We start from the raw sequence: 20,320 nt of genomic DNA on the forward strand, positions 1-20,320 counted from the left end.
GTATTAAAATATCGACTAATTGCCCCAGGATTCTGCCGTCGTTTTTTTGTTCATCCCCGCCGCCGCCCGGGACGTGATCCGCCACTCGGAACATTTTCGAAATCTCCGATCGAGACATCGTTTCTCTCGAAATAAATTTTCTCGCGCTTTGCACGAGAGAATAACTTGTTACCTACTTTATCACGCGATATATATTACTTAACAAACGTTAATGTACACTTTTATTAAATTTTTTTCTCCGGGTCCATAATAATAAATCCATAATAAATAAATCTCCGTAATAAATATTACGTAAATACGTTATACATATTATAGAGAGTGAAAGAAATGATTAAGCTGTTCTTCGGCCGCGCTATAAATTCGAGAACTAAACGGATGATCGGATTATAATCTCGATTGTAATCAGTGTATACACACGCGTCTCGATTTCTTTTGGCGTCGATCTCGGTAAGAAATCGAAAAAGAGAGGAGAAGCTTCCTCCTTCGCTTCTTCATCTATATTCATAAGAAACGAGTCCCGTTGGGAGCAATTAATAGTAGTAGCATTCTTCGCGGCGGAGAGACGGGTCTCTCTCTGGAAATAATTACGATCTTTTCGTTTTTCATCGCGCCCGCGTCCGGCGGGACCATGAACATCGTTAATCGGCTGCTCAGCTACCGTCGTCGTCGTCGTCTCTCCGACAAAATCGGACGAATAAACGAGCGTTTAAGCCGACAATTCATAATGCGGTGTCATTTCATCCTATTTACAAACCGGTCGCGCCACCGGACTGTCGAGGTAGAAAGATATTAAAGTGATTTCCGTCCGTCCCGCCCTCGCGCTCCTCGCCACGGCTTCGCGTCGTCGGCGCTAATTGCTCCTGGAATACCAAGAGCCGGTGGAACACTTACTTAAACTAGAAATTCCGCGCGGGGACAATCGTCCCGCGTGTAAAACGCTTTCGCGCGCCCGGTAAAACTGCGCGGCGCGATTAAATGTCCCCGATACAGTTATTATCTCTCTTTATAGCGATGCGCGTCTCTCCAGGGAGAAAAAGAGAGAAAGAGAGAGAGAGAGAGAGATTATTAAACTCTTAAATTCATGTGACACAGCGCACAATTCTACCAACAAACACGTGAAACCTCTCGTAACGCTTGTAAATTATGATAAATTGCGTCAGGTTTAAAATTGTGTAATAACAATTTGTCCGAACGGACTCCTTTGTATTGTTTATGTTGTGTTATTTACATTTGGTTCATCTTTGTTTATTTTTTAAATTTAATAGATTTGCGTCCGCAATGAAAACTTGTCGAATTTTCGAAATTCTTTTCATTTGTTCTCTTTCTCTCGGTCTTTCAAAATCTTGCAGATGTTTGTTACACGTACGATCGAAAAGTTAAATTTACCGAGAAGATGTAAACTGAAATTGCACTCATGAATTTTACTGACGACGATTCCGCCTCTTCGCTTTCCTGTTTCGTTCTATCGCTTAATACGTGTAAGAACGGCCATCAAGCTTGTTCCTAATTAGGGAGTTCGGTTCCTCGGTACTTTTGAAGAGTCCGCCGCGAGGCGCGTTCGCATCGGCCGCGACTTTCTTGCGTACGCGGCGAGGATAAACTTTCTCGCCGTAAGCGCGCCGACCGATGCCGCCTCTCGATCGGCTTCGTAAATTTCCTACAAAGTCCTGCAAACGAGATTTCGTCTCGATTCATCTCGCCGGCAATTACGTAGGTAACGGCACATGATCCGCGCGCGGGTTCTCGCTTCAACCGATGCGCCCGATTTATGGCGTTTCGAAGCGACGGACGACGCGCGATTATTTTACTCTACGATTTTATCGCTACGAGGTACATCTCGGGAACAGACCCGGACACAATCCGTAAAAGTACACACGTGTGTGTGTGTGTACGTATCACATTTGCTCCTAGAGATGTGAAATCAAAATAATTTGTAAGATATCACGAATATGGGAGAAACACGGGAATTCAATACCGTTATAACTACGAGTTTAAACTTCTCGACAAGAAAGTGACGAAAAGGGAAACGAATAAAGCTTGAATAATTAAGAGTGCGCTATCGCGAAGATCTACACTTCATTTGGAGAGAGTGACAAGAAGATATAAATATAAATATAAATTATATCGTAAATTATCTCTTCTTCTTCTTCTTTTTCTCTTTCTCTTTCTAACATATATATTATACTCCACTTTACGATCAGAGCACGAAGGAAATAATTTGCCCCGTTCTTGGGATACAATCCCCGCTTCTGAATCGCTCTGGTCTTCGGCAAAAGACACGAATTCGAGTTGAAACAGTGGCAAACTTCTAATTAGAGAAGATGAGGTCCCTTCTCCCGATAAATAATACTACCGAGGTACCCTTCTCTCTCTCTCTCTCTCTCCTGATCGTGCGACTGACTTTTCGTGGCGCGTCTTGCCCTTGTATAAATTAGTTCCAGCTGCCACATAATGGCGTGTCGATGCGCTACTGTCTCCTGCATAAGCTACCTCTTTCTCTCTTTCCTTCTTCGCGTTCTATTACTCTCTTTCGAATTTTAATTTACCTTTTCTTTCGTCCACGAGCTTTCTTCTCCTCTTGTCTTCCCCTCTCTCTCTCTCTCTCTCTCTTCGTCCAATTTTCACTAGACACGTATCTAAGCTGTTTCTCTCTTGACTCTTCAGTCGGCACCATTCCGCTTTCTTCTTCGCCCGCCTCTCTCGTCAAACCGGACTGTTTATAATTTACGACCAATTAATTCGGATTAATTCGGAACTCAACAAGAGTGGATTCCTGCTTTTCGATGCACGCGTGAATATTTGTCCCTTTCCCTTTTATTCGCTCTTAAATCTTTCTGACTTATCTTATGTATTTACCGCTGTAAACACGTTCCCGCTCTTACGAGCTCTTTGATAATAATCGATCTCTCTACTCTTCGTCGCGTCTGCGAAATGATCAAAGCAAAAAACCTGGCAAAGTCCACGTTGCGATTAAAATTTGTGTAAAAAATATTTTCTTCGTAATTAATTCTCAATAAAAAAAAAAAAAATTCATATTACAAAGTTACGTTACATTGTGTATAGTCGACGAACGGGAGAAAAACAAAATTCAGGTCTATTGTTCCACGTAATTAAGACACAGACCGTTGTTCCTCGCGGCTTGCGTTTTATATGGATCACGCCGCTGGCGGCGTGGCCGATGCTCGCGACGAGAAGGGGGGTTACGAGAGAACAGAACCCGGCGAGGTGCGTGGCGAGGTCCGGTGTCGTCGACAGGAGGACCCTGCTTGGTATTCCGCTTCGGTTCGAGGGCATAATTGGACGCCAACCTGGCGACGCTCCTCCGCGTATCGCGAAGACAAGAAATTATTCTTTAATTAATTGTCAGCGCTCTCAATGTGGCCGTATGCGTAGAATCGGACGGCGCGCGGTACATAAATTTCATCTATATGGGAACGCGCCGATCGAGGTCGCGCCGTTGAGAGAAGCGGAGGCGGATATTGCCGAGAGAGAGACTTTGGGAGAGAACACACTTACGGGGAGGGAGGAGAGAAGAACAAGGAGGGGAACACAGCTTCCGATCTACACGGGTTAGCGAATATCTGGCGCCTCTGTTTTGTAAAGCCTTTAACGGTGAATCGCTCTTAAAGGATCTTCCGTCGTCTTCTCGCGACGATTGGTTCCCGAACAAACGCGCACGTTTGTCCAATATCTCTCTCCCCCGCGATTTCAAACGGCACTGTAAATCGACGACACGTATTTTCGATTAATTTTCTCGATATTTCAACGGAAGAAGTTTCGGAACGTGTTTGAAAATCCGCGAATTAGTTGGAGCGTCTAGATTTCACGCCAAGTCTAAAGTACTAAAACACGTTTCTTTCGTGTATTGTTTGTTCAATCCCGAAATATCAGCAAATGACACGACAATTATTCGAACGCAGCGTTTGTTTCTCTCTTGGAAAGGAAAAAACGTGCTGCAGGCGCCTATGGCCACACATCGTAAAGTAAGACAGGTGCACACCAGCGAAAACTTACACACACACACACACACACAAATATAATAACGACAAACTTGCGTGGTGAAAATGTGTACACGTATCTGTGTGCATTCTCTATATATATATATAGCTATATATATATATATATTTTTTATAATTAGCCGCGAGAGAGAGCCCTTTCTTCGATAAATCAGCGTGCCGCCCAGGCTTAAGACTTAATTAAAAATTTAGTCAAAAACCAATTAGCATCCACGGCGGATTAACATATTTCTAATTATCTGGCGGACACTTTTGGCCGTCTTATATCGGCGGATTGACTACTTGCCTTATATGAAGCCGACTTGTCGATGACTGTGCGATAGATTCGATCGGGCCGGGCAAACCCCCACGTGCTTTTCTTTTTCCTCTTGCTTCAATATATATATATGTATATATGATGCCTTATTCAAGAAAGAAGTTACGCTCGATCAATTTGATCATGTGTTATTTGCAGCTTTATTAATCACGACGTCGCGAAAAGTTCGTTCACGGATTCTTTTCTTTTTTTTGTTTTGTTTTATTTGCACGTGCGTTAATTCTTGAAATTTCTCCGGAAAATTTCACTCTCGTTTATTTCTTTTGTACAACAGAGAGAATACTCTATAAGAAAAAATAAAGTAATAATTTAATTACCTAATGGAGAGTACTCTTGAAAAATAGGAAGAATGAAAAGAGATGGCACACAATTTTATTTCGAAATATAATTTATGAATATCGTGGAGAAAAAAAGTTGTTGCTTTTTGTTCGAAATACATGTTAATTGTGCTCACACATATATTCACACACACACACACACACACATAAGGGTTGAAGAATCGACGGAACGTAAATACTGAAATCACTTTTATTTTTTCGCTATTATATATTTATATAATATATACTTCCATGGATAAATTATCATCTTACATTTATACAAGGCGCATGGAGGTACGTCTAAGAAACCTCGCATCACATTCGTAACGTTAGTTTTTACTGTCGATGAACGATTCCGTCTCTCTCTCTCTCTCTCTCTCTCGATTTGCAATCGATACATGATAATACAAGGATTTACAAGCACATTGTCTCTCCGGTTTTCGTTATGTGCATAGAAAATAATGTAACGAGTTTGAGAGATCAAAGATCAAGAAAATGAAAAATTGTAAATTTTCTCAACAGAAGAACAATAATTAGCTGTTTAGTAAAAAAAAAAAATCATCATACCTGTACTCGGTTTTAACTTTGATTTTTTTTTTTGTCACAGATCTTAGACTCGGAATTGTTCAAACGTACCTCGCACATATATTCACGCAGCTGCTCTTTCTTTATCTCGGTCCTTTTATTTAAAAACGAAAACTCGGGAACGAATGCCCCTGCTGGAGGCGTTCAGCGCGGTCCAAAATTGTTTTTAAACTAACCTTTCTCTCGAACGCGCTCTCGCTGTTGCTTCGCAAATTCCTCTTCTTCGAGGGCATTCGATTCGAAGCGTCCTGTACACGTGTGTATATATACATACGTACACCCACAGTTACCGTACGAACGCATATCTATTTACACTATGTACACTCATGTGCTTTCTCTTGAGATCAAAGCTTGGAGCGCCTTTCCCGGGCGGTGCCGATAGACAATACAATTTTGTTTCATCGCTCAGAGAGAAAATTACAACATTTGTTTCTTTTTTTTTTTTTTTTTTTATGAGGTTTACAGGTCTCCGGAACGATATTTATCTTCGAGCCTTCGAACTTTCGATTATCTCGTATAATCTCTGAAGAGATAAGACGTTCACCTTCGGTTGCGATTCCTCCGAATTTCCGGTTTAAACGAAATCTGTAATCTTTGGAACTTTCTGTTTTCTTGTGAAACAAACTCACGGGCGGGGGGGAGGAGGAGGGGATCATCTTGCGTCATCGAGAGTTCATAGTCATAAGAACAGATTGTCGGATTGATCGTTCGAAGACGATATCAGAGAACGACTTGTCGAAATTCACACGCGTGTTGGTTATTAAGGTCGGTGTCCAGGCGGTCCCATAAACATGGCCGCCGCCGCCGCGGCATGGGTGTGCCTGGCCATGGCAGCGGCGATGAAGGGAGGCACCCCCGGGGTACCGGGCGGACCAACCCCGGAAAACATCAGCCCCGAGCCGAAACTCGGGTGCAAAAGTGGTCTCGCGGATAGTCTTAGCTTCTCTATTTCCGCCTCCTGCAGTCGCTTCGCCTTGGCTCTACGGTTCTGAAACCAGATCTTCACCTGAAACACACAACGGATGCGAAGAATGTGGTTAAGAACAATAACGCCAAATTTGCCACAACACGGCAAATGGACGGATAAAAATTTCACTCGCGAACAAATATTTCCTATTACGTTTCCTCGAGTGTCATTAAAAAAATCTCGGCGCGAAAAGAACATGAAAATTCATTGATTGCTCTGTGCCGCGCGATATATCGCGTTTAGGTGCGAACATTACGTAAGTATTACGCCGTTATTAGTCGAAGTCGTGTTTGACATCGGCGCACGGGGATTTACTATCGGCAAACAGCACGCGCTGCCGCGCTCGCACCTGTAAACGCAATTAATAAAACTACACAATAATCGAAGTAATTAACGCGCATCGCTGAACGATCGAGAATATAGCTGGCGCGTTGTTGTAGACGAGGCAAACAGAGGCTTTTGCGCAAAACGTGTGCAAACATTTAGCGCATTATTTAATCAAAACGGTCAAACAAGAAGCGTCAGTTTTTCTAGCGAGAAATTATCGACGCGTTGAGAAGTCCTCCGATCGTCAGCGAATCGATGGCGACGATAATACGGTCGAGTTTGTATGTACTGAGTCGCGCGTATAACGTGCGTAATATCGCGTTTAATTGTTATTTGCGCAGTCGTTTACGAATTCCGCGGCGTTTGCGCAGCTGTCGCATTGAATCGACAGCTAATTTGCGGCGGCTCGGCACGAGAGAGAACGCCGGTCACACGAAGACTCGGCGACGTCTCTCTGATGTCTTACGAAATCAGGTTTCGCATCAATGTCGCTATTAACGATCGCTCGTATTTCAATACACATGCGTGAATACATCGATATGTGATAATTATTTTTACACTCAAATGTAGTTTTTTTTTTTTTTAGAGAGAAACACACATTGTGAGAAACATTGTCTCGCAACGTCGTGGAAAATATTCCGGACTCAATAACGCGACGTCTCTGTGACGAATCGCAATAACAACTCAATTAGGCCAATCTTTCGCGCAATCACAATTAGTCTCACACGAAGTGTCACAAATTAAGAAGTTTGTTCGAGTTAAATTTGTTGTATAAAAAAAAAAAAAAAAAAAAACAAAAAACCAGATGCAATACATTAATTATTTCTCATTAATCACATATACAAATTAAAATCAATTCAAGAGAGAAAATTAATTGGGCGAAGAGAAAAATACTGCTCCGCGAAAAGAAAAAGATACCGATCGTCTGTTCTCGTAACCTGTTTGTAAAAAAAGGTTTGTACAAAAAAAAAAAAAAGATCAGATACTTCGAAATAATAAGTTTGTTTCACAAGACCCATTGATGGATGTCGTCACGGCGCCCGGCGTATCGCGATTTGAATTGTATAGACGTACCTCTTTGTCCGAGGTGAATAATGAGAGGAGAGAAGAGAGCACGCGCGGAGAAACGGTTCGGTGTCGCTCGAGCGACACACACGAGGAGAAGAAGATGGCGAGGTAATCGGTGGCTTATCTAAGCAAATGAATGCGACGCGCGGCTTCATTTCGACTGATGCATTGTAACGAATGCGCAAAGTGTATCTTAGCACGCCAACCGTGCGATAACGGCACATAGGTCGTATTAGACGTATGCGGCGGGGAATGACGACAGAGCGAGACTCAAAGTATAAGAGAATCATCGTAGTATTATGTATTCGCACTTATCACTTTTTCTTTTTCAAAATATTTTTATTTAATATTTACTTTCGAGCGAAAAAATCATCTTGTTAATTATCGGTCGTTTTTTTTTTTTTTTTTTTTTCATAATACGCGTTTTAAAAATACTGCGCGCGAGATTGGATTTCTTAATTCCGATAAAGTTAATTGTGCGCCTGTATATATCGATCGGCCGATGTATGTCTCTCACCTGCGTTTCCGTGAGGTGAAGGGACGACGAGAACTCCGCTCTTTCGGCTATCGTCAGGTACTGTTTCTCGCGAAACTTTTTCTCGAGCGATAACAGCTGCTGCGTCGTGAACGGCGTTCTTGGTTTTCGATTCGGTTTGTGTTTTCTGAGAGTGCATCTGACCGGGCCTGGCCCAGGTCCCGGTAATCTTAAATCTCCTGAAATCATAAAGCGTTTATATTACACATACACGTAAACATTTAAATTAACACAGTTGCAAAATTGCGACATATAAATTGCAATTCCGCGTCTCATTTCGAGAGATATGGACGATGGTGCGTCTAGGATATAAATTCTCGAGCGCGTAGAAAATCACTCGACATTGCGCGATCTCTTCAGGTTTTTGCGTCTCTTCTTTCGCAGTGAATTAGATCTAAGTCGATATTTCCTGTTTGCGCGTAAACAAAAAAAAAAAAAAAATGACACACGGATTTAAATAACATTATTACGCGCTGCTAACCAACATTACTCGCCATATCTGCGTCGTTACAGTGAGTCGATAATAATTTCGACATCCGCGGGATATTTGTGTTCATATTATTTAAAAGCACCGGTCTTCGCCATCTTCACTCATCAGCGCGCTCATCGAGATGATAATTAACGTCGAACGCGAAACGTTAGTGGTTGAATTTACGAGAGTTCGACTACGGTAAAATGCGATTTCATAGGTTTCGCGTGATGAAGCGATTACTGACGAGAGGCAGGACGAGGGTGCAAATTAAATCATAAAAAATAAATCGCGCTCGAATGCTCAGCGCCTAATTATCGGGGCGCCTAATCGTCCTGGTCTCTCTTCGCCATCCGGTTGGTTATCGTTGACCATCGTTATTTCTTGACTGACTTCAGGTATGTGCAATTAGCTGATACCTGCGTTAAAAATCTTGCTATTTTTTTTTTTTTTTTCAAGGTAATTTCGTCGGTCATAATATTGATTTGCATTCTTTTTCGTATAAATTCACTCCGTTATAAAGTTTCTTTTTAGACAAATGAAATGAAATAAATAATCCGAGATAGAGAGAGAGAGAGCCAATGCGAATTGGGTGGGCTGTGGACACATTTATCAAAAAAAGAAAACTTTACGTCACCGAAACAAAACGTAGCTTTAAAATTTTCTTTTTAATTAAAAATAACTGTAAAAACTCACCGCGAATCAATGAAAAAACTATCAATATTAACTGTTAAAAAAAAAAACTGTAAAACTTCATTGCAAGTCAACAAAGAAACAATATACCTTGACGCATCAACGCACCTTGAAATATTAATGCCGCATATAATCAGCATTTCAAAACGGAAAACACATAACTCAAACACATACGCGGAATGATCGGAAGTAAACAACACACAATTGCGAGTTCGCACTTCAATTGCCAATTTTAATTTCGCATATAGCGCGACAGTGTGTATGTTTTGTGTAAAACTCGATTTCTGATATTATATTGCAAAAAATAGTGTATTTTTGAACGGAACAAGTAGTTTAATATGTTAGTGAGCACAATTACATCGGACAGAATGATTGATGTTCTTCATACGAGATTAAAGGAGCGTACAATAGACCAAACGAACTATTGACATCCGTTAAAAATGCCCCGCAGCGGTCCGCAACAACAATTCTCCTTTTAACGCGCTCACGCGTATTTCATATAATTAGACAGATTAGTTTCCTATAAAGCATCTTGCGCCACATTCACGCTCAACGCTCAACGTGAGTCCCATCAACAGAGAGTAATTGATATCTTATAAAAGCATCGGGGCCCAGATGCGAAGTTACATCGCTCTTACATTTTGTACGGCCCGTATATGTTGGCGTTGTGAAAAAGTGTTTTCGACATCGAGCTCTCTCGACGACGAAAACGATGACGATTTCGCGACGAAAGAACAGGAGAGGGGAGAGACGCGCGTGGATTCCGAGCGCTAATTAACGATCGACCGGCTACTCTACAAAAAAGGCAGCCGCGGGCCGCCGTCCCGGCATTGTCGACATCGACATCAGTCGAGACACCGGTATTACTAACGTCTTCCATTCTCAGTTGCGCTGCTCGTTCCTCCCGTTTTCGTGCGTGTCGCGAAACTGGCGGCGGGTTCGCGCACATAACCGATCAATATGTTCTCCCAGGCAGGAGCTAATTAATTTCTGCTAATTAGATACTTATTCGGACGGGGATCGAAGGTAGCGGGTACCTACCCACACCGCTTTCTTTCTCGCGTTTAAGGACATATCGTATGTGGGTCGTGACAGAGCACACCATGTGTGTGTGTGCGCGCGCGCGCAGGCGCGATCTTTTATAATAAATATGTTGTACTAATTATCGTGTTTTATTGCCTTCTGGCGACGTTTTATTTTCATATCGGATGTAACGGTGCTTTTAAAATCATAACTATCGCGGCTGAGCTACTGAATTATTAATGCGCGACTAACACTCGAGTTAGGTGACATTTATCTCTCTCTGTGGGTTTAGAGAGAAAAAAAGAAGACTTCGTATAAGTTCGTTAACATTAATCATTTTGATGACATAACGATCCAGAGACGTAATATATTAAGTGTTACAAATATCACACGCGATATGATCATATACCGAACTAAGTTGATGTATTTTTTTGTACAAATTTTATATAATTTTACATAGAACACTTTTTTTAACAAATATTTGTACAACACTTTTGTTTAGCTCTTTAAATCGCTCACGGTTGTTAAACAAAAAATTAAATTCGCGAAGATGTTGAAAATTTCGATGTGATTTCGACGTGAAAGCTAGTGTTCCGCTCGTTATGCAATTGTGTGTAAAGTATTGATTGTATAAATTAGGACAAAAATCAAACGGAAGACGCACGGGGGCGAATCCACGCTTAGAAAGACAATCTGTCGTTGACGTCGACGTAGCTTCCATTCACGCGGTAACATAGAGCGATTTCATGTCGCTCGCCGACGAAGCTAGCTATGCCGCACACGTAACCGATCAATATGTTCTTCTTGACTGCTAATTAATTTCTGTTAATTACCCGATCGCTGAAACACGCACGCGAACGACTACATTGCCGTAACGGACCGGCGGACGTTGATGACGGCTGTTATAGGCGCGATCTCTTTTCGCTCGGAGTTGTAAATTTTTCGGACAACCTTATACGATTGGCTTTGCATCGTTAAAATTGCAAATCAGTTTAATTGGAAATGAAAAAAATAAGATCAACGTGCGCGTCTATGGATTATGAAATTCTTCCACACACAAACTTTGCACAGTTAATTCTACATATCATTTGTTTAGCTGCATATTGATTTCTAAAAAAAAAAAAAAACAAACGTGCTGTAAAATTATATCTGATACTTTTCAATGTCAGTTTTTTCGTACTTCGCGCGACATGCGCGCGGTTACGCATTGCTTCGATGAACTCAACAATGTAAGATATTGCGGGGTTTCATCACATGCGAACATAATTATACAAAATTTCGCAGGTGATCGCACAGCAACGAGTTACATTTTATGAGCGAGGATGCTCAAGTTTGAAGAGAAAGAGAGAAAGGTTGAGGGGGAGGAGAAGCGCTAGAGCTTCCACAGAGATGAGAGTAACGGACGCGTCGCGTCGGACCGCTGCTGGAACGACCGAGGCGGGTAATTACGTCCATGGAATGATGAATCGTCCGAAATATTTTGTAGAACATCATTGGACGTTGGGCGGGCGTCATTAATTCATTCCTGCGCGCGCAATCCGCAGATAAATGCGAGCTGGCAGAGGCGTTCGAGCATTATAAATGTGTGCGCGCGTGTGACGTCCGTGTATATTCATAATTTTCGAAAGCCGCCGCCCAACGACAGGTCCCCCCCCCCCCCGGTATTATATCGGGTTGTGCGAGGCTGTATCACCCTCCTCGCGATAACTGTCAGCGGTGGAGGGTTGCCGGCTAATAAGCTTTTCACTGTCTAATTTTTCTCGCGCCGCACGTCGCGTTTTTTTTTTTTTTTTTTTATCGAATTTCTATGCGATAAACGTGACGTTTCGAAAATTCCAACAAAAGAGTCGAATGTCGTAAATATCAGAGTCCAGAACTCAAAGATAAAACTCAAAAAAAAAAAAAAATCTCTTCCCGAGTTTTATATTATCCATTCTTTCTGTATACACGAAAAACCTCTACAAATCGAAGTGAAATAGGAGATTAGCTTGAAGTATCTTCTCGAATATCTTCTCCGCCAGTTTCCTAATCTTACGTTTATATTTATATACCACATAAAAGAGAGATATGTATATATATCTCTTTTTTATACGTAGAGAGATATAAATTTTAGCCCCATAAAAAACTTAGATATGAAAAATACTAAAGTGATAAAATTAGAAATATGAAAAAGAAAAAAAAGAATACAAAAACAAAAATACGAATACGAAAATCATCGCGAGCACTCGCGAAAATTGAAGTTCGCAATTGATTTCTATATTTGAAAACGAGAACCCTAATCTCTAATGTAATTGTCAAAGTTTGAACGGATAAAAATCTGTGCAATTCAAATTACTGTTTCTTTCCTCGATATTTGAGAGGAGGTTTGATTTGTACAGCGGAGCGCGCGCGCTATGTCGGTCTACTCCCAACTTACGTTTCGAGCGGCGATAATTGGTGTCGCGCACACGCACCGCGATAGCGAAAAGAAAACGAGGAGAACAAATCGTAAGAAGAACAAGCAAAGGCGAAACCAACGAGAGAGGCGAACGGTTTGTCGTTATCGCTCGCAAAAAACCATTGTCGAGCGACATCGCACAGGAAGCTGAACGCGCAAGCTACACACCAAACCTAACAGGCCACCTTAACAAGAGCGGTTTTTATCCCGCTGCCTCTTGAATGCATTATGGATGTCGTGAGTTATGTATGACTCTATCATGTCGAACTGCTTCGCGGCCGGGCTGTGATCCGCTTTGCCCTCCCCTCTGTCAACTTTCCCCTCCCCTCGTTTTCTGTCGGCAGACAACATCTGGGAAAATGAGACCGCGGCAGTGTTTGTTGTGTTATAATATGCGTTTTTTTTTTTTTTTTTTTTATCGGCTTCGCAAGAGAGCACCGTATTTTTTTTTTTTTAATTTTCTTTTTACGCTCCCCTGATTGAGCGTACATTATATTTCAGATCCTCGTTTTGAGAGATTTGAATTTACGATTGGCGATGCAGATGCGTTGTATATACTCAATTACGGCATTTGGAAAGGATAAAATCCGCGTGTGCGCGTAAAGCGCGCGAACGTATAAGCTCTTTACCCGATCTCGTTATTACGAGTTGACGTCGCGGATCGCGTGTTCTCTGAAAATTTTTTTCCCCACTCTAATTATCATCCGAGCTCTGCTGTATATTGAGTGTTACTTTCAATTACGCCACCTTAAAAGATAAGACGGCGCGTAGCAAGGTAACTGCTCTTTATATAGGATTCGAATCATTCATATGTTTTTATGCTCGCGTGTCTTCCTCAATATAATTTTCCTTTTTCTGATTTCGCTATCTCACGTGTACGCATTGCGCGTTTACATTAACTTGTAAATTCAATTATATCGCGCACGCACTTTTTGGGGATTATTAAATTAAAGCGCCACTTTGCGTGATTTAATGTTTGCATAAATTTTTCGAAGACTCAAACGTAAGGGATTTCTTTTCACGGTTCTTTAAGAACGGGCGTATTTCGGATCTTGTTTGTCGGTTCTTCTATGCGTGGAAACAACGGCTGTCGGAAACGGTTTGTCGACGTAGTACTGGTGGCAGGTGATTCAACCGTATAGATTTTTAAACGCGTTAGGGTCCTACCGATTAGTTGATAAAAGGCGAGAATAAAGTTCGTGACGAGACCGGAGATAACAAGCAGTACTCTCACACTGTGCATGTGTGCGTGCGTGCATTCCGGACAGAATATATATGTTAATATATATATATATATATATATATATTAATATATATATATGATTATAATGAAAAATTTTTATCAGCAGACAAGTTGAGTTTATTTTTGTCTGTACGAGATTGTGCGTTTTAATAATGTCCTTTACATAAAGTTGAAAATAATTTTATATTTATTTTGAATAATTTTACATTAACTCTGCGCACGGAGAGCTGATTTGTGTTTTTATTACTTTCGTGACACTAGTAAAAAGACCGGACAGATATTATCCAACTGATTATTCAGATATAAGTTCACGTGAGAAATTACGTACATACATGTATAACGTAACTAGTTTTTGCGAGTTTATTCTCTTCGCATTCGTCCTCGTTAATAAAATATCGCGGTAATAAATAATGTCGCGCGAATCTCGAGAGATTCCCGCGACACGCGCGAAATTATACAACCGCGCGCGTAATGAGAGGATAAACTCGCGTGTGTGCTCCGCGCGCGTTTTCCGAGAAAGAAATCTCTAAAAACCATTACGAGAGAGAGACTCCTCCTGGCGAGCATAAAAGTTGACGCGCGCGAGTAGCTAAGCTAGCGCGCACGAGAAGAGCACTCTCGTCCTTTTTTAGTCGCGCGGTTACACTCGAGACGAAGTACACTCACTGAGAAGAGAGGCTATAACGACCAGCTCGTTGCGCCCGTTGAGGTGTCGGTTACACTCTAATGAGGTATTACTTTAATTGTCCATTAGAGATGGATTTCGGTGTTCACGAGTTCTTCGCCGCGACACGAGTCGCGTTGGCACTTGAAACATCTTTCTCTATTAAGGGGGAGGAATCTTCCACTCGCTTAGAGACAGATGGTAATACCTGTGACCATGTACGTGCAGCCGAGAGAAGGTAACACGAAGATCAGCCGATTTGTTATTGTCACAAATTTTGTTGTCACACTTTGTGCGATTAAGATAAAGAACGCGTTGCGCCAAGTTATATGAAACAAACGAATTGCTCCAAAACTTTTAAACAATTATTTGAAAATATCTGATTTTTGAATAAACAATTCAAACTTTTGTAGTTTTTATATTCAAACGCATCGGATCGAAACTGTGCGATGCGCGTGTATGTATTTTCTTAATAATCTAATAAGCGAACGAACTTTGTTCGCGAGAAATACCGATCGTTGAAAATACATAACGAGAACGGAAGAACGAGCGGATTTGCAAACGGCAATTAATAAATCTCAATACTAATTCTCTCGTTTAAGTCATCGTAAATTATTTATCAGCAAAGTGCTTCCAAGCGGCAGCGACGTCTAATTATCGCGACTTCGGACCGCTACGACTTTCCTTCTCGATTTATTAGCCAATTACAATCCATATATCCGCCACTGGTCATGGAACAAGATCTGTATCTGCGCGTCTGATCACTTTTGTACCTGTCCCGAAGAACTGCGCGAGCGCGCTCCGGCAGCAGCAGTTGCTTTCACGGTTTCTCCTTCCTCATTAGGCAATTACATCGAGTTTTATCTACGCGACTGATTTTTCGTTCGCGTCACACGCGCGATCACTACCGCGTCACACCAAAGGCGACGGAAAACACCGCTCGTCTGTCGCGATCGTGCGCGTTCCAATAGCCTAGATATATATACGGTGCGATCGAACTTCCCGCATCTCGTCGATCGTGTGTAGAACGTTACGTCGTTGTAAGCGGAGTCTCTCGCGTGACATTTGTGGAACAAAATCAGGAAAGTCAAGTGAAATCTTAATGGTCAAGTTGCAACCCCAGAGAGAAAGAGAGAGAGAGAGAGAAAGAGGAGAGAAGTCAACAACGACGATCGTGGACGCGAGTGGAGGGAAAATTGCGACTTCGCTGCGGCGGCTACATGCGTGTGCAAGTAAAGTAACCACTCGAACAAGTGAACGATGTTAACTCTCGTTAATTCTTGGAAAACGGCCGGTGTGTGTCCATGATAATTTTCTGTCCACAGATACTGTTGAATGGTATTTAAAAGTATTTGACAATATTGATATATACGGATAAAAATAGCACAGCAATATAATGAGAACGTGAGAGATTGCACGTACGCGAAGAGAATTTCGAGTGCTGGGAAAATAACACGATAGTCTTTGCAGAAGAGTTAATTTGTAACTAATATAAAAAAAAAAAAAAAAATTTAGAACGAGGGAATAACGATCCGATATTCCGTCGAGATAATTACCCTCCCGGGATATTTATTTCAAATTTAATCGCCTGTGAGCGAGAAAAGCAATATAATCGATTATTTATTTAAATTAATAGCGCGGAATGCAAAAAAAAAATCTTAGAGTTATGTAAATGAGAACAATCGCGGAGAACACACACCCACCCACACAAGATTGTCGGAATGTGACGGGTCATTTAATAAAATCAGCACTTTAATTAAATTCGCACACACATTCGTAAAATTCAGATTAAATTGATAGTGACAGCGTATGTTGAAGACGTATGAAGATTAAATATTTATTGCAACTTATTGCGATAAATATTTCTGTTTTTATACGCATGTATAAAAATCGTTCAAAATTGGTATATTCCATCATCGGTCCTATTATAAATTTTCTTTCTCTCGTCGCGGCCAAGGTAAGGTAAAAAAAAAAAAAAATATCTTGTCGATCATACGTGTGGTTGGCAGTTTTAAAGTCTCAGTTTTTGAGCTTTAATCGCGACGAAGGTAATCCTAGGAGTACGAGCGAATTCTTTGGCATGTAAGACCGATAACATCCGCCTGTTCGCGTGACCAACGGCACTAATAGAGAGCGTTATGAGTCTGCGTGCCGTGAATGTCATGCGAGTTGCATTTAGGAGCTTTTCATCTAATCACCGACATTGTAATTCGCAAAACGGAAAGAAAAAGCAAATGCACCAAACCGCAGCTTTTGTCTACGCACGAAGCTTTTCAGATTTTTTCGAACGTTTTTTGGATGCTGTTTGTTTTCCAGTGACGTGATTAAGAAAACAATACTAAAACTATATGTAAATGTTACAAATACACAATTAATTGACTAAAAAGATTGGGGATGTTTCCATCCATGGCAATGATCTTACCGTTCGGACTAGTGGGTCCGCCGTGCGGCGTGTAAAGATGCCCGTGAGGATTGTGCGGGTGCGGGGGTGGGGGTAGCCACGCGAACCCCGCCAGAGAATGCGGAAATCCCGCGGGGTTCCAGCCGGGAGCGCCGGGTGCACCGGCGAGATATGGCGGCCCTTGCGACGGCCTTTGCACTCCGGGGTGAATCGGTTGAGGCACTACCGGGCTGGACTTCTCCTCCTTCTCCTGGCCGGCGTCCAGATCCCTCTCCAGCTCGCAGTCCGAATCCATTACGTTTAAATCCTCGGACTGGCCGACGCTCCTGATCTCGTGGTCCTCGAGATCCAGATGATCCGTCGTCCGGTCACCTTCCAACGAGCGATTCGCCTCGGAGTCGCTGCGATCGTCGAGCATCTCCCGTCTACTTGCGGGCGACACAGATCTCGGATTGGTGATCCTGTCGATCCTCTCGTCCTCTTCCTGAATATGTTCCTGTTCTCGTTGAAGCATAGTTTCGCCGATACCGCTCGGCGAGTTGCTCGTCAATCGGTGATCGTCGCGGTCTCTCGGGATTTCTTGATCTATCCTGATGGGCGAGGACGATTTGTCGTGGCTCGTCCTAGAAAAATCCTTTACCGTGAGCATCTCCTGCCGAGATGCGGGCGGGTGATCCTGCTCGAGTCTGCTTGGGTTGTGATGGTGATGATGATTGCCAAAATTGGCGAGTCTGTGCGGACTCAGCCTGGCGAGCAATTCTCTGCTCTGAATCCTCTGTTGCTCTATCAACAGCTCCCGATATCTGGTCTCTATATCGAGACTTTTCTCGGCGTCCATTCTATCGTCGTTATCTCGTCTGGTCGTGAAGGTGCCGCCGCCACCGCCGCCGCCGATGCTGATGGCACTTTTCTTCGTGCCGCTCAGCAGGGAGTCGACGCTGAAGCTGATCTTGCCGCTTCGCGGCTTCAGGTTTGAAGACGCTGACGTCGGTGTGGCCATGTCAACGTCCTCGCACAGGCGATCGCTGCCGGAACCCGGTCCTGTCACCACGCCTTCGCCGTTACTCATCCCGATCCGAATGCGCCTTCCTCTATCGGGTCTTCTTATACGTCTCTTACAAATCTCCAAGATCCGCGATGTTATTACAGTCACTTGACAGTCACCCAAAAATGCAAATAAGAATGACGTTTGATTGCTGCTTCAGTTCCATGTTAAACCGCTCGCAACGTCCATTACACTGTTACGTCTAACGGGAACTTTGAAGGAATAGCGTCTTGCATCTTGACAAGCTGATGATGTTGCATTAATTTATCGCGGAGATGCCTATTAAATGAACGATCGATGCGGTCAACACAATCGATCAGTACGATCCACTTTGAGGCGACGATCAGTCACATTGCGATTTTCATCTGAACCTGAATCCCGGTACACACTAATACGAGACCCATCCAAGCCTCTACCGCCTGTTCAGCAAGCCCCGTGCTCCGTTATTCTTGGAATCCGCCGCATCGCCGCGGAATGACCCAGCAGACACGAGCGGATTCCCCCATTAAAGTCAGATGAGTGTTTTTAGGATATCAACATGATGATCCAACTCTTCCCTACCTCTTGACTTTTATACCTGTCGCATCCTGTGATCGAACGTTCGAGTCAAGTAATTTTTTTAGATTTTCTAATCTGTCCGCTCTCTCTTCACGATACTTTGTGGTCTCTTCTCGGATAATGTTTACCGAATCTGTACACGGACATTTGAACTGTGTCTCAAATTGATACGTGGATTACAGAATTTGGTATGGACAATATTTCTGTTTAATAAGAACAACAAGCAATCAGATCTGACGTTTGACAGCTCTTCCATGATATACGTCTAGCTACTGTATTAGCGTATTATACTCATTGTAATCTCGTTTCCTACAAGTTTCTCCTCGATTCTTTGTTTTCTCGTTTTAATCTCTTCATGATGTGATAATACATGCTATAATGTACATACTACAATGCTGCACTCCGATAACTTCATCACTAGATTACAAGTGTCAAATATCATATATATACGTGCGTCAACAAATGAGATCATTAGGGACAGATCTCGGTGATGATAAAAGACATATTCCCACACGATTAGGTAAGATAGAGTCTATCTGTCGCGCGACGGTCGTCGTTGCTGTCAAACCCGTATTTCCTTCACGCGCTCGATATGATACTCTGAACCGTCACTTGTGCACGTTGTCCGAGAGATGATGCGTCCACTTCTGGCTGTCTCTCAGTGCCGACTCCGGAATTTCTTCTACGTTCACACCGGACGATGAGACAAGAGCTTCGCGCGACGACGACGGTTCACCAGATGACGGTCAGTCTCGTAACTCCAAGCGCGACTCACGGTGGGGATAAGGCGGGAGAGAGCGCGCGGCTCTCGGTATCCCCGGAAAAAGAAACGACCGTCAAGCGGTGTAGGAGTACAAATGTAATCGGTTGTAATCTGTGTAATCTGCCCGCGTGGTGACCGCCACTGCCGCGGAAACGGCACTGATTACCAGCTCGGCTGCACTCGCGGCTGAGAGCCCTGGTTGGGGCACCTCGGTCTCCCTCTGTCTCGCTCGCGCCTGTTCTCTCACTCCTTCTCTCTCTTTCTCTCACTCTCTGTCTCTCCCATCGCTACCGGCGTCGCGGTGCCCACCGCCGGGTGCGCGCCGCCCCCGCGACGCTTGCGAAACCGGTACCGCAACCAGATCTCGACCAATACGCGCGAGCCGGTGCGCATCTCGGGCGTTTCGAGAGTGGGCGTTCTTCTTGGTAGGACGCGGGCCAATCCCGTGTATCCCTAGGTGAATTGACAACCGAAGGGGAGCCCCTTCTTCCGGCTTGTCGCGGGCCGCCAGATGGAGCTGGCAGTGCGTCATCTCGCACCTCGTGCGGCCGCGAAGTGGTGGGAAACGAGGATGGTCGATGGGACACGTTCGGTGTGATAGGCGATGGCGATGGTGGTGGTGGTGGGACGCGCGGCGGGAACCGAGCGGAACGTGACGATTCCTAATTGTCTAATTCCCGGGCGCGCAATGCGCGAATTGATTGGCAATACGGGTGCACGTGACTGTGTGCACGAACGCAGCATGCTGGGGACAGAGAGAGAGAGAGAGAGGACAGAACATCCCCGCACGCCCGGCTTCAGACGCGCGCGGCACGACGCGACTCCTCCGCTTTCCGCTTTCGTGATGGTTCATCAAGGATTTATGATGTACGACCCGCCCGTACGTCGATTAT

General features: G+C 43.4%; 1 protein-coding gene across 1 annotated transcript; it reads right to left on the reverse strand.

The window, feature by feature from the left end:
• Positions 1-4,842: 4,842 nt before the first annotated feature.
• Positions 4,843-19,568, reverse strand: LOC109859365 (homeobox protein HMX1-like). The gene is made up of 3 exons (XM_020437567.1): positions 17,083-19,568; positions 8,114-8,310; positions 4,843-6,240 (listed from the first exon to the last, which is right to left on the reverse strand). The coding sequence occupies exons 1-3, from the start codon at positions 18,128-18,130 to the stop codon at positions 5,995-5,997; spliced, it is 1,491 nt and encodes a 496-aa protein (XP_020293156.1). The 5' UTR covers positions 18,131-19,568; the 3' UTR covers positions 4,843-5,994.
• Between the last annotated feature and the right edge of the window lie 752 nt (positions 19,569-20,320).

The sequence above is a fragment of the Pseudomyrmex gracilis genome, unplaced genomic scaffold (genome assembly GCF_002006095.1).
Source record: "Pseudomyrmex gracilis isolate BER0280 unplaced genomic scaffold, ASM200609v1 scaffold_259, whole genome shotgun sequence".
Taxonomy (NCBI): Eukaryota; Metazoa; Arthropoda; class Insecta; order Hymenoptera; family Formicidae; genus Pseudomyrmex; species Pseudomyrmex gracilis.